The following is a 14,344-nucleotide window of genomic DNA, read 5'->3' on the forward strand; positions in this document are numbered from 1 at the left end:
TATGTATGAATACTGAATATTCTCCAAAGAAGCAAATATACACAACTATACTCTCCTCGTACAACACAATCGCGCACACGCATATGGAGTATACGTACAGTGTTGTGATGGGTCCGGTGAATCCAGGGGCTAATAGAAACCGACGTAAATGCAAATTATGACCTTATAACAATTTAGTCGCTTCATTATATCCTTTTGAAATATAATACACGTGAGAATATTTCTTAAGAAATATTTAGGCTTAGGTGTTAGACTTAAGATGTATTTAGTCATAGTTGATAGGCTTAAGTATTAATCTTAGTTGTTAGGTTTAAGATGTAGTTAGTCTTAGTTGTTAGGCATAAGATGCATTTAGTCTTAGTGTTTGGCAAAAAAATATTTAAAAGTTAGACTTCATAAATTCAAAAGATCAAAGCGATAAGCTTTTTGCCATTTAGTCATAATTTTAGTCGTAAGGGATTTTTAGTCATAAAATTTGGGCATAAGATGGGTTTTACTTTTAGCATTTCATAGCCTTCAAATTGAACTGTTGTTAGCCATCAAGGTTTTTAGTCGTAAAAGATTGCTACAGGCAAATCAAAGTCTCTGGAGTCTGGACTCTGGGGAAACCTGATGAGGCTGTGTCACTGTAAGTGTGAACTTGTGAGGCCACAGTCCACTGACCCTCGTCCCACTGACAGTGACACAACTTTGAGTCTGAGAGTTGTTGAGAAGCCGATTGGTGGTTTTTTTACTTTTTGTTCCAAAAAAAACAATCCAAAAACAAAAATAGAAAAGCCTAGAATATACAATCTTCCAACCCCGAGTCACCGAGTCTCCGAAGCATTGAATAATTTTTTTATATCGGTCAATGCAGCAACGGATTTAGAGATATCCAATAGAATTGAGGAATTTAAAACAACCCAATCACTACAATTACTGTATATCTATTGAGTAAATGAGGACTGACTGAGAGTTAGCCTGTGTGGCTGTGTTTGGCTGTTTTAGTGTTTGTGTTTTTTAAACCCCCCCCAAAAACTCTGCCGCCTATCATCGCTTCTATGCATACAACAGAGTCAGACAGATTGCGAGTGATTTGCGACTCCCACAGTCTGCCACTATTTATGTATGTATGTATCAGCTGGAATGCTGAATAGTGATTAGTGTGTAGTTGTGCATTTTACAAATAGAAAAACACTTTGGAGCGTGGGGTGGCCCCCATTCATAGCCAAGTGTCTGCCCCTTCTCTCTGGTCTCTCTCTCCAGTCTCGACTACTATTTATTTTGTGTAGTAAACTGTAGAGAGTAAATAGAGAAGCCCCAGTCCCACTGTCAGCCTAACGAGTGCCCCCCCTGAGAGGACCCGGACTGACACGAGGGCGGGCCGACACATCATTTTATTTTTTAAATAAAATAAAACTAGATTTGGGACATCAGTATGTACAGCCTACAGAGACCGAGACAAGACTGCTGTCAACCTGCCCCAAGACGCCCCAACTCCCAAGGTGCCCAAGCCCCCCTACACACTAGAGAGAGAGAGCCCCCCAGACTCAGCGTCCCAGCCCCCGGACACACAGTCACGCACACCTCAACCGTGCCTGTCATTTGTCAGGCTGTCACTGATGAGTGATGAGTGCCATCCGCTGACCGCTGCTAAAACTTGAAACCTAGAACTTGAAAGGCGCAGGCGCCAGGCAGCCAGCACCCCAGCACACCCCCCCCCCAGCAAGAAGACAGCAAGTCAGCACACAGTTTTCTATATTTTTGTGATAAATGCAAATGCGTGATATCTGCGGGTCTGGAGTCTGGAAGAAAATAAATCCATATTTGCAAAAAAAATAATTAAGAACTGAGATAACCTCAGAGCCCAGCAGGCCCAGCCGCCCAGAGTCGTGCAGACCTAAATCGGAGTTGTTGTCGGTAACACCCCAGTGGTCCAGCCCCAGCCCCCAGGGCCAACGCCCCAAACTCCAGAGTCCAAAGTCGGTGCCTCAGAGGACCAGTGGCCACTCTGGGGTCTGAAAAGAGGACCATTATTTTATCAGCTTTAAACTTTTATTTTTTAGCGTGATAGTTTTTTTTCTCTCGACTGCGGTCGATTTCGGGTTGAAATTTTTATTGTTTTTTTCCTGAAAATCATCTAAATTTCGATGATCAAATGCTGCCTGGTGCCCCTGGTGCCTACGCCCTCAGTAGAGACGTAACTACACCTGTGTAGGCTGTAGTCCCGTATTATTGACAGACTGCACCAACTGAAGTAAATATTGCTTCTTGTAAACACGATAGCACTGTGAAATATAAGCTGTATACCACGATGCGCACAGACACACTACAATCCTACTACGCCACGTTAAAACAAGTGAAGAAACGGGCTGCATAGTGTCTGATAGTCTATTGTAATATGGTGGTGGCACTTCTACTTGCGGCGCTGGCCTGCACTGTGAACGCGGAAGCTACAATCAGCTCAAAGATAATAGGGGGTGTGGATGTGGCTGGTCAATCATGGATGGCCGCACTCAGGTACTTTCATCTCAGACGGCTTGAAAGCAACTGAATTCATTGGCTTCCACAGTCAGGCATTTAATTACATCTTAAAAAATGATACTATGCTCAGCTGTGTACGACCCATCATTTTAACACTGCATTACTGTGACTCATAATCGGAATGTTAGTACCTGATAAACCATGCTCGTAACCTAGCTACATAGTCGTTGCGCGCGTCTGTGTTTTTCTCGTTAGAAACCGTATACTCCGGAAGATCTTTGCCGAGCACAATATTGTGAACGATGATATGGGTTCCTCGGGTGCTTTAAGTATACGTGTTAGATGTATAAGGACATGTACATCAACAGACACGATTCGAGCGTACTGCGATTCCAACGAGAAGCACTGCAACATGACATGTGTTCGATATAAATGGTGCTTGACGCGAGCTTTATCTAGGATATAATAGACTTCGTAACAGCGCAAACTGCACTGTTGTTGTACACCGATGCTAGCAACCATGATTATAGAAATTGACCGATATATACACTTTTTCATGATAGTAAGGCTTTTGGAAATGGTTATGTGGATATGGCCACCGGAGTATACAGAGCTCGGCAAAGAAAATTTATTTTACCGTGTCAGTGAGCAAGTTTTCGTGCTACTCAGGCTGTTTGCCACACGTGTGTGCAATACAAATATCATGATCGTGTTACATATCGCACATGCCGGGGGTGGCCTTATTAATACGGTCGTGTGTGAATTACTTTCTAAATGATTTCATTCCGAAGATATCGTCGGAGATACATTTATCTACAAGACTATACTACCTTTTGTCCATGATGTTTTGGACTCGCGCCTAAGTATTATTCTCTTCCACTACAGAGTTGACGGCGGCAATGTTATCTGCGGTGCTACTCTGATCGATTCGACGCATCTTCTAACTGCAGCACACTGCGTGGCTGAGCAACAATCCGTATGTTGTCACAAATCTATGTCAGTATGTACGTCTGCTTATGCTTTTAGCAGAAGTACGCGCAATATATCTGAACGAGTCCTTTTATGGTGATTGGACTCTGTATCTTGAAAAGTCTATTTATTAGCCGTGTTAGCATATCAGAACTGTAAAATTGTTCTCTCATATCGCAAAATTGCAAACTAGTTGCTTTGAAGGTGCCTCACATAGAGTGTGGACAGCCTGCGGTGCTTGAACGCATTGGCTTATGGCTGTATGATTGATTTTGAGACTTGAAAGCAATTTATATATATATAAATATATATATTTATATTTATATTTATATATCATACATATACTTATACTTTACATATATAAATTATAACACACTTATATATACATATATACATATATATGTATATGTATACATATATATATATACATATATATATATATATGTATACATATATGCATATATATATATATATGTATAAATATAGTATATCATACATATATATAAACACATAAGCATTTATACACACACACACATATATATATATATAATATCATACATGTACATACAGATTTACATATATACATATACATATACATATATAAATTATACACACAAACACACACACACACACACATATATATATATATATATATGTGTGTGTGTGCGTTATAGTTTATATATATATATATGTGTGTGTATATCCATATATATATATCATATATGTACATACATTATTTACATATATACATATTCATATACATATGTCAAATGTATTCAAACTTATATATATGTGTGTCAAATGTATTCAACTTATATATATATATATATATATGTGTGTGTGTATATGTATTTATGTATGTACGTTTGTATATATATATATATATGTATATATATATATATATTGTATAGGTATATGTATGTATGTCATCATTATGTATACTGCTGTCTTTATTTGTATGTAGGGTCTGTTTGCCAATATTTATTTAAGTTATTTATATACGAAAACACGCTTATACTCAATTCCTTTCTATTTCGCATTGTATTACTAGGTGTACACTGCGTTCACGGAAGGACGCGTGCTAGCGTATATAGGAGGCACGAATATATACAACAGTGATGAGTTTGAAATTGCCACTGTCATCAAAGGTGTTTGGCATCCCGACTTCGACGAAGATACCTACGATTTCGATGTCGCTGTATTGACGCTCAGCCGCCCTATTACGAATCGGACACCGATTCAAATGGCCACTATAGGTGTGTGTGTATAATATCTCACTGGACGTGTATGGTGTGCAGTGTACTTGTGATCTTGTACGTGTCTCGAGATTCGTGTATCCGCCATATTATTGGGAGCTAATCTTGAAGTTATCAACGGGCAAAAAAAACATCGTTCCTGAGCTGCGTTTTGGTTTAAGCTGATTGTCTTATTGGCTAGGGTTCTGTAATACTTCATTACAGTAAAAATAGTCCAAAGGCAATTCAATCCTAGTCAAATCATGTGTGTCCTTATCGGTGGACTATCCATGTTTCAATGTAACGTTGCCACGCTTCAATCGAATATCCACCTTTCATGTTGCCTCATTCCTGGTCCTCACAGACAATTCAGAATTAGAAGCTGATGGGACGACCACATCAATTATCGGCTGGGGTACAACCATCGCCGACAGTAGTCGTGGCTCTAGCACATTGCAGGAGATACAGGTTCCAATCATCTCGGATAAACTGTGTGAACGGTCGTACCCAGGTCTGGTAGAGGAGAGGATGTTCTGTGCCGGTATATACTACGGTGGAGGCATGGATTCATGCAGGTAATAATAATAGTTTACTATGTACACAGGTTTTTATTATATATGTATGTCTGCATGTATGTATGTATGTATAAATGTATGTTTTCATTTATGTATGTATGTATGTGTGTGTATGTGTATACGTATGTATATGTATATATATGTAAATACATACATTTATATATATATATATGTATATCAACACCATATATATCTTATTGATGTCAATATTGATATATATATGTGAAATTAATATTTATATTGATATATATATATATATTGTGTTTATTTTCATTATATATTATTATTAACTTGATATTTGCTTCGGCACTCATTCACTTGCAGCATTCTGATCACCTCCAAACGCGTTTGGAGTTTACAGTTCATGTATGAGATTTTCTAGTCCAACTTTTGTAATATTGCGTCGTTTCTTTGCTGATATTCAACGATTCTCATTTTGTATACCAGGGGAGACAGTGGCGGTCCAATCTTAGTTGACGGAATACAAATTGGTATCACGAGCTTCGGATCGGGGTGTGCAAATTCCAGGTTCCCAGGCGTCTATGTGAGACTCTCTGCCTACACTTCGTTCATCCAGGCGGTAAGTATATATATATATATATATAATATTATATTATATTATATATGGCTGTTTATTTGTATATCTATTAAATGTTAGCCTTCCGAGGCATGTGTGTCGACATGGACGTCATGTGCCGTGTCTTACACTCATATACGCTTGTCCTTCTTCGGCCCCTCCTTCCCGACTAAAGTGAAAGTAAATACCAGAGCGAGCCTAGTATATTGGATTATCGAATTATGTTTCGCACCGCAACATTAGCCTGATACACGGTAGCACCAGTTCTTTCTCGAATCATATCAAGTTGCCAATGGACATCCATGAGAATTATCTAAATCTTTACCCTATCATTTTCTCAGACTTTGAATGACGAGTCCTTCGAATCATCCAGTTCAGACTCGGCCACAGTCAATAATACCCCAAGTACCGCGTTCACAGCCGCGGATAGTGGTACAAGTGAATCCAGTGAGATGCTTATCATTGGAGCAAGTGCTGGGGGTGCTGCGCTGATCTCTGGTGTTCTGTTGGGCGTGTTTTACTATAGGAGGAAACGGAATACGGAGGTAAATGGTGTTGGTGCGAGCACACAGCCGAGCGCGATGAATGATTGTGTAGATGTGGATATCGTCACAGGCCAGGGGATTAATGGTCAGAGGGGTCATATAGTCGGGGATGGTGGTGTGTAGTTGGGCTCTCGGTGTGACACCTCAATTCTTAATCGTGAGTGACCATGTGTACCAATCATATGCAAGAGGCTCCTTCTGCTCCTACATTAGCGGTGCTACCAGCACACAACACATCACTTATCAGCCTCTTTTGTCAGTTAGGGCGGCGAGAACTGACTCACCCTAGACCGGCAGAGCACATGTCTGTGGTTGAGCTTGCAACTACTATATCGACGTGCGCAATGTATACACGATGATGAGGCAAAGCCCTCACAAAATGACCAACGTGCGAGAAACGGCAAGTGTCCACCTCGAGGTGTTTGCACAAGCAATCGGTCGTGTATGGAAAGTGTTTATGAGAAAGTTCTTGCGCGAGATATAATCATATCAAGCCGTATGTTCCTGTACATGTAGCTCAATGGTGAAGCTACATCGATGAAATACTCCTGGCCGAGTCTTCATCTAAGGAAGGCGGCGCTTCAGAATAACAAGTTGTGCAGACAACTAGCGTGTGAAATTTGGGTTTAGAGGAACAGGGGTATAGACATGATCAGTATCCCCGATTATTACAGTGTACATTCCAATTCCATCATAGGTATCCAGGTATGATCAGGCATCCATGGTCAAGCTACTGTTGACTCGCACATCAAATTATTAGCGATTCTGATTGCTTTTACTGCATGTACGACGCTGAGAATTCGCCGCCTTAGGTTTTAGCAACGCCTATCAAAATATTGTTGCCGTTTTATTATTAAGCGCAATGTATAATAGTAAACTATATAAACAATAATGCATTTCATGAAAATAAATGCATCAAACAAGAGAATTCCAGACCAAGGTGCAATCCTGTGATACTCCACTAGATAGTACAAGCAATGTCGTTTCGACTTGTGTGTGAGGTATAGAGTCAGAGCTAAATCCAGTACGGTGGTATTGACGTCCGTACACGTATTTCGCCCGAAGCAAGACATATCCAGTGTCTATTTATAATTATTTATGCTAACATAAGACGGTTGACGGTGCCAATGTCGTTTGCTTTGTATGTAGGTCACTGACGTGGGGTAAACAGTCGTTCCAAAATTTTACAGTTTCAGTGTTCTAAGTTTAAAATCGAGTTATCCGGCAAAATATTGGTATTCTTGACACTAAACACAACTACGGAAACCTTTGAACGGATGATATAAATCACTTTACAATCATCACCACCTGAAATCTCATTTATGTTCCGTCGCCCAGCCAGTTAAATCAGTACACTGTCACAAACAGTGCGAAATCCGACTAACAGAGAAACATGAGCAATGCCACAGTGAAGGCATACAGCACTGTACAATAAACTGAAACACAAATTTTTTTTTGGTGTTTAAAAATATAATATTTATAGAGGGCCTAATAGCCCTATTTATATCATATTTTTGTAAAAAATAAAATGGTCTCTGCCGGTCGCCGCCTCCGGCGGTCCAGCCTCTGTGAAAAAGATAAAAACATTTTAAACCAGAACGGCAAGCGAGAATGTCTAAAAATGGTACTCTAATACTGCCAAAGTGCCAGTGCGCAACAACAAGCACGCATTTACATCGAACTGCGTTTGTAGATATGATTTTTCATGTGCTGCCCTTTATTCCGTCGACTCACTACATCTTATAGACTCACAAATGACCACGTACCTATTAATACGAGCTCACGGTCCCTGATTGACGTGTAGTTGTAGATTTATATCTGACCTGACGATTGGTAAAATTATGACTGCGCTGTGTCCCAACGTACATACAATAGTATGCCTGTCACGGTCGTTTTCTTTGCATATCGACTGGCCAATTTATCTCACTCCATTCACGAACATTTACTGTATATCTCTGATAAACAAACGCTTCCGAATGTATATACTTTATAGTAAATGATTCGAAAATCGATAGGAGGCTGTACGACTATTCACTCACCAAGGGTGGCAAAAAGGGGCAAATTCGGAATGGTACCTGCTTATAGCTACGCACAATTACAAACTTAAGACTTCTTTACGGGCGTAATTATACAATCTTCCATCTGTCAATATCCCATTGAATGCAGTATTGAGTACACGAATACTAAAAAGATCTATTTTCAGTACATTATCGGCCAAAACTGTAACGCACAAGTATGCTTATAAAATGACATATTTATTCGAGTTGGTTCGGACTTTGTTAACGTTCACAATACTTGAAAACAACTAAGCAAGCTTGACATTAATTTGCAAATAAGTCTGATATTCTCAATAATATGCTAAAGGAAAATCTGTCTTTAACAAACGATGCTAACATAGTCCATAGTTTAATAGAATAGTTTGAATTTATAGACCTAGTTTGAACAGTTGTGCCATTCCTCATTTTCTTCGTACTTCATTACAATCCCGTCCTTCTGTTCACTGCTGCAGTCTTTGCTTCCATCATCGTACTCGACACCAAATACAGCTTTATTGGCTTGCTTGAAGGGTTCATATAGTCCACATTCGTTGTAAGCTGCACAGCTCTCATTGATTGCCCAATCAAACTTGTCGCCAATGGTTGTGATCAAGTCAACCGCATTCTTCATCCCAACTGACATTCCCAAATCGTGCGCTTTGTCGGCCAAATAAGTCAAGTAGGCAATCTCATATGGTTTTAAAGACGAGATGCTCTCACCAGGCACGCAATTGGCACCATAACTCTCGCAATCAATGTTGTCGTATTCTAGACCCATATATCCCTTGTCCTTAGCTTCCTGCAGTCTATCGTCCATAATAGGCGCAAATTCCCATTGCGTGATATCTAGCCATCTTTCATCAGAATAAGCTGAGTCTTCGGGACAGTACTTAACCAACTGATCATAGTCTGGTCTCCAATCCTCGGCCGTTCCCAAATCGATATAGCATACAACATAATGGCCAGCATCGACAAGGGTCTTGATATTATTTTCGCTCGTCCCAAACATGTCCACATCTACCATGTATTCGTCCTCCTTAATTTCATCTTTGGGTCCCCATGCCTGTAAACTCCAAGTTGTTCAGTTCTTTTACTCCTGACCTTGTGACCGAGCTTGCAGATACAATAGCAGTGCATACGACAACAGCGATGATTAATGTACTGAGCACCTTAGAAGTTGCTATTGTTGCCTTTGGGGTGTTGTTTTTTGATAAGTCATGCGAATATTTCCCCATTTTATATACAAATTAATACATCGTTGCAACTTTAGCCTTCTCTACATTATTTTTACTCTCATTATCACATGTTGAATATATGTTAAATATACTGTAAATACAAATAAAAAATAAATAAACACTTTGCAACTCGAAACTTACACAGTTGCTACTAGATATTTTTTTTAAACAAATATGTACATATCTATGTTATTTTTAGAATTGTGTATGTAAACCCCTGGAATGCCGGGGCAAGGAGCGATGACGAAGCTTTTTTTTTTGGAGCAGAGATGCTTGACAACAATGAACATCTTAAATTTTAGGGTTTTTATAAAAAAACAAAAACAAACAAACAACACCACGTGGTGATGACAGAATATAGCGGCCTAGCCAGCTTTTTATTATTTAAAAAAAAATAGCCTTCAAAAGTTCAAATTTAAAAACAGTTTTTTTTAAATAGGTATGTATTTATGGTGAATGACTGAATGGATCATTGGTCATATTTACTATAAAAAAAGTAAAAAATTATTTCCGTACATATGACCCCCAGTCACAGGCACCCAGCCCCAGGCCTGGAAGTCCTGCAGGGGCCTCCACATAACGGTTAGCCGGACGTAAGCCATAAAGGCTAAAGGCTAAAGGGAGTAAAGGCAAAGGCCAAGGCCCAAATCCCAAAGGGGCAGGGCTGAACTTTTTTTGTTTATTTTTGTTTTGTTTGTTATAATATAAATACATATACAGTACCGTACATATATATATATATAAATATTTAGGGCTAGGCGGCACGCCCCACGGTCCACGACTCCACGGAGGATAACTCATATGACCGACTAGCAGTCTAGCTACTCTCTACTCTAGGCCTAGAGATAGAGAGACAGAGAGACAGAGAGACAGAGAGACAAGAGTCACGGAGAGCGAGGCCCAGCAGCGGGGGGCCACTGGCCAGTCTCTATCTGATACACATTTAAACCAATCAGAAGGCTTCTACAAAAGACGTTTTTAAATACAAATAAAAATAAAATAACCGTTAACAAAATCAAAACGTAATGTTGCAGTCTGCTGGTCGACAAGACTCGGATCTCGGTGTCTGATTGTCAGCCGGGCCCCGGCCGGTATATTAGTCACCTTGAAAAATTCAAGGTACAGAAAAGATAACGTTAGCGTTAAAAATGGAATAATACAATATGTACAAAGTAACGACTAACGAGGCCTGGTCGGCTGGTCGGCTGGTCCCCGACTCCACCCCTGGATCACTCTTTGTAAATACACAATAAAACCCCCTATATTTACTTTTAGCTTAAAGAAAAAACCCATAGTTTGAACTTATTATTTTATTTTAAATAGTATACATGATACGTGTATCAAAAAAAAACAATCGAGGTTTATTTTCATTTTTTTATAAGAAACAAATGTACTTCTCTTGTGTATATTGACGGAGTTATTTATTTACATATCAGTTATCATAGCGACCTAGCCCAAGCATTAAAAAAAAAAGGCTAGATTGTTTGATCAATGCTATGCCACATTTGGCATTTTCCACATGTTGAAGCATAGCCTTCTAAAAAAACATGTGAACTTGTGAAGTCAGAAGTGTTGTTTACAGTTTTTCCAACGCGTGTGCTTTGTTTTTACTGGACTTTCACGAAAATGGCTCATTTTTTTTAGATCACCTGAAAAAGACACGTCGACGGTCAACTGTGAATTTAATTTGGTTGGCTAGAGTTGGCATTCAAAAGATCAGAATCACCTGAAAAAGACACGTCGACGGTCAACTGTGAGTTTAATTTGGTTGGCTAGAGTTGGCATTCAAAAGATCAGAGCTGAGTCATCAGCTGAAGGCTGCAACATTCTTCAGTTCCAGCGACATTTCCTGAGGTCTGAGGACCATGCCGTATTCAACCTTTTTTACATAGCCTTCTTTGTGTAATTTAGAACTCTGTGGTTTTTGCCGTGGCCCAGTGGCCGGTGGTCCACAATAGTAATACGCTGCCGAAGTGCCGAGTGCAGCAAGCCGTTATCTTGTCTGTTTGCGCATGATACATAGATAACACAGAGATGGGTGGCCTTCCAAACGTATTGTGGTGTTACACACAACCAACACAATGCATCAGAGACGGTAGCGAATATTATATTCTACATTGTCGACGTATCGTAATGTGGGCAAATCGACAAGGGTTACATCCAAGTGTGATACTCGAGAGGCCAGATGAAAACTATCTATTCCAATGGTTCATCTTGATCTGGGAAATGAATTAGCAATTCGTTATTACCTATTCTAATCACGTTAGCATATTTTCAAATTTCTCACTCAATCTGGTCTGACCTTCTGAAACGCGGTTTTGATAGGTCTCCTTTTTGGCCCCTGCCACACCCATAATTGGGTACAAACCTGCAAAATAAGGTAGCACAGAAGCAGGCCGCAACCGAACCCTGCAGCATACTTCAGCAGGTACAATAGGTACAACTGCTGGTCTGAGGGTTCGCGCGGGTGCAGTGCTACATTGAGCACATACCGTAGTTCCTTGATATCGACAATTTGGTCCCTTCCCCTGGTGTGGTTCGGCAGATAGTGATCGAGCCAAAGCAATAGTAGCGAGTGAAAGATTAGAAACTTGAACTGTGGTATTTCAACTTGGAGATTACTCCCGTGCAGATAAAGACATGGGGTTCATTACCTTTTATACGTCAAACATCTACGTTAAAAGAAATGAAAAATGTGCAACCTCTAACGGATTGATGGCGAATCATGCAATCCGTGAAGCAAAAGGACAAAGCCTTATTCAGCCCAAATTTGAAACGTCAAGCAAAATGAGAAAATAAGTTTTTACAGCGAACGTTATCGATACGAATAGAAAGACAAATCACCTACGCAACTATTTAAGTGAAAACGCTCTGTAGCTCTTGTGTAGTTGCAAATATGTGAGACGAGATCGCTCAGATTAGAAACAGGTAAATTCTTGAATCGCAATAATGTTCATTGTACAAAGCCACTTTTCAAACATAATATCCCATTATTCAATGTTTGGCATATGAAATATCTCAATCAATGCTATCACACTCAGAAATGACTAACGTAGGTGCGTGTAGGCCCTCTAATACATCAAACAGTTGTACCTCCTTCAGCGAGTAAAGTGCATATGTTCATGTACTGCACGCTATGAATTCGGGAACATCGTTTGCATGTATCTCTGGAGTATGTACACTTATACTTATACGAACATTACTTGACTTATATATCTACCACATTTAGACTCATGTCCCAATGCCCGACCCATCCACCATCAAAATACAACGGTGCCTATGGGATCAAATCGGATAGAAGTCTAAATCAAGGTATCCAATTCTGAACTACGCGCGTGAGGGTTTGGTAGCACCCCCGTGACGCATCCACATACGAATCAACCGAACGACCCAATTTTCTGGTCCCAAGGCTTTACGCGATACGCCCACACCTGTAGAAGTCGTAGCTCCCTTCCGAGGCGAGTGATTTGTACGTATGTACCGCATTCGCCGTGTGGGTGTTCACCCAATATTCATAGTGTATTCCCATCGCGCGTAGAAAGTTGCGGTAGCCCCATTTCTGGAACCCGTATGTCTGCAGCTCAATCACGACAGCCTGTGGGTGCAACCACATGGTGTTGGACATTCCTGCACCATGCATAGCCACAAACACACCAGCCATGCGCGTGCGTATGATCTGGATTGGGATATGACAAGTGTTAGTTCAGGACCTACCAAATTAAAAGTAAAACATAACACGGGCCGTATTAATTCGGGGATGATCATCATCCATCCATGTCCCGTGGATGTGTATTCCATACTAAACACTCTCGCGATGCTACTATGCTGGATTGGTCTTCTAATGTAATTTTGGTGTGTATGTACTTGAGAAATTAATAACTTTTAATAACTGATCGACTAAATGTTCTGTGTTTATTTGCACAGACGTCCAGACATGTTACGCACACACTCAGACATGCTTTACCTGTTCATAGTCGCTGATAGTCTGAAAGTCAACCATGTCCACTTCTAAACCGGCGTCCTCAAGCAATCGAACAACATCGACCTTTCGTGTGAGGTAGAAGTGATGGCAGATATGTGAGGGGTGGTGTGCATACGCCAGTCAAAAGTATAGAGAGACTTGTATATATAATGCACACCAGATACACTATACATCCGAGCACATGTGTCGTATACGATGCATGTATATATCTATACATACATAGGTTTCCGTCTACTAGATTTGTATACAAAGCAACAATAGATCCATTCTTAAAAACTTATCTCTGTGCATACGATACATGCATACATCTATACATACACAAGCTTCCTCCTACTCGATTTTGTGTATAAAACAACAAAAGAGTTGTACTACAACGCTTACTTCGTTCAAGATACGGCGGTAGACTTCGTTGTCTCTGCGACCAGCGCGACGGGTTACCAGCAGACACCTATTTCTTTGCATGGGAATGTCCTGGATTCGGTATCTATTCACTAGACGCTCCTGATATCTAGTACGGGACGAATTGCACTCGTATGAGCTTCTTGAGTGTAAAATGATTCGTGTACCCGAACGCTAGTTACTTCCTTTGACTGGTGCTAAGTGACTTACATCAGCACATACGCACATGAGCTACGCCTGATAGCTAGGGCTGGCTAATCTGTATAGTTAATATATATATATATATATATATCTATATATATATGACTCAGCCTAGTAATTTGTATGC

General features: G+C 40.1%; 3 protein-coding genes across 3 annotated transcripts; 1 reads left to right on the plus strand and 2 right to left on the minus strand.

Moving 5' to 3' along the window:
* Nucleotides 1–2,236: 2,236 nt before the first annotated feature.
* Nucleotides 2,237–7,292, plus strand: SARC_09030 (hypothetical protein). Its single transcript, XM_014296973.1, has 6 exons — nt 2,237–2,499; nt 3,349–3,439; nt 4,484–4,688; nt 5,032–5,242; nt 5,690–5,822; nt 6,161–7,292. Exons 1-6 carry the CDS (start codon nt 2,381–2,383, stop codon nt 6,485–6,487), a joined length of 1,086 nt encoding a protein of 361 aa, XP_014152448.1. The 5' UTR covers nt 2,237–2,380; the 3' UTR covers nt 6,488–7,292.
* Nucleotides 7,293–8,761: 1,469 nt separating this feature from the next.
* SARC_09031 (hypothetical protein) lies at nt 8,762–9,680 on the minus strand. The gene has a single exon (XM_014296974.1). The coding sequence runs from the start codon at nt 9,422–9,424 to the stop codon at nt 8,798–8,800; it is 627 nt and encodes a 208-aa protein (XP_014152449.1). The 5' UTR covers nt 9,425–9,680; the 3' UTR covers nt 8,762–8,797.
* Nucleotides 9,681–11,627: 1,947 nt separating this feature from the next.
* On the minus strand, nt 11,628–14,125 carry SARC_09032 (hypothetical protein; the record flags this gene model as incomplete). The annotated part of the gene is made up of 4 exons (XM_014296975.1): nt 11,628–12,163; nt 13,067–13,311; nt 13,600–13,680; nt 13,999–14,125. Coding segments are annotated over 4 exons (694 nt in total), but the record flags the coding sequence as incomplete, so codon positions are not given.
* Between the last annotated feature and the right edge of the window lie 219 nt (nt 14,126–14,344).

This window comes from Sphaeroforma arctica (assembly GCF_001186125.1).
Source record: "Sphaeroforma arctica JP610 unplaced genomic scaffold supercont1.874, whole genome shotgun sequence".
Lineage (NCBI taxonomy): Eukaryota > Ichthyosporea > Ichthyophonida > Sphaeroforma > Sphaeroforma arctica.

Coding starts and splice junctions, on each gene's coding strand:
- SARC_09031 (XM_014296974.1), bottom strand. CDS start 9,424: ATGGTAGATGTGGACATGTTTGGGACGAGCGAAAATAATATCAAGACC.
- SARC_09030 (XM_014296973.1), top strand. CDS start 2,381: ATGGTGGTGGCACTTCTACTTGCGGCGCTGGCCTGCACTGTGAACGCG. Junction 5,243..5,689: donor GGAGGCATGGATTCATGCAG/GTAATAATAATA, acceptor TTTGTATACCAG/GGGAGACAGTGGCGGTCCAA. Junction 5,823..6,160: donor ACACTTCGTTCATCCAGGCG/GTAAGTATATAT, acceptor TCATTTTCTCAG/ACTTTGAATGACGAGTCCTT.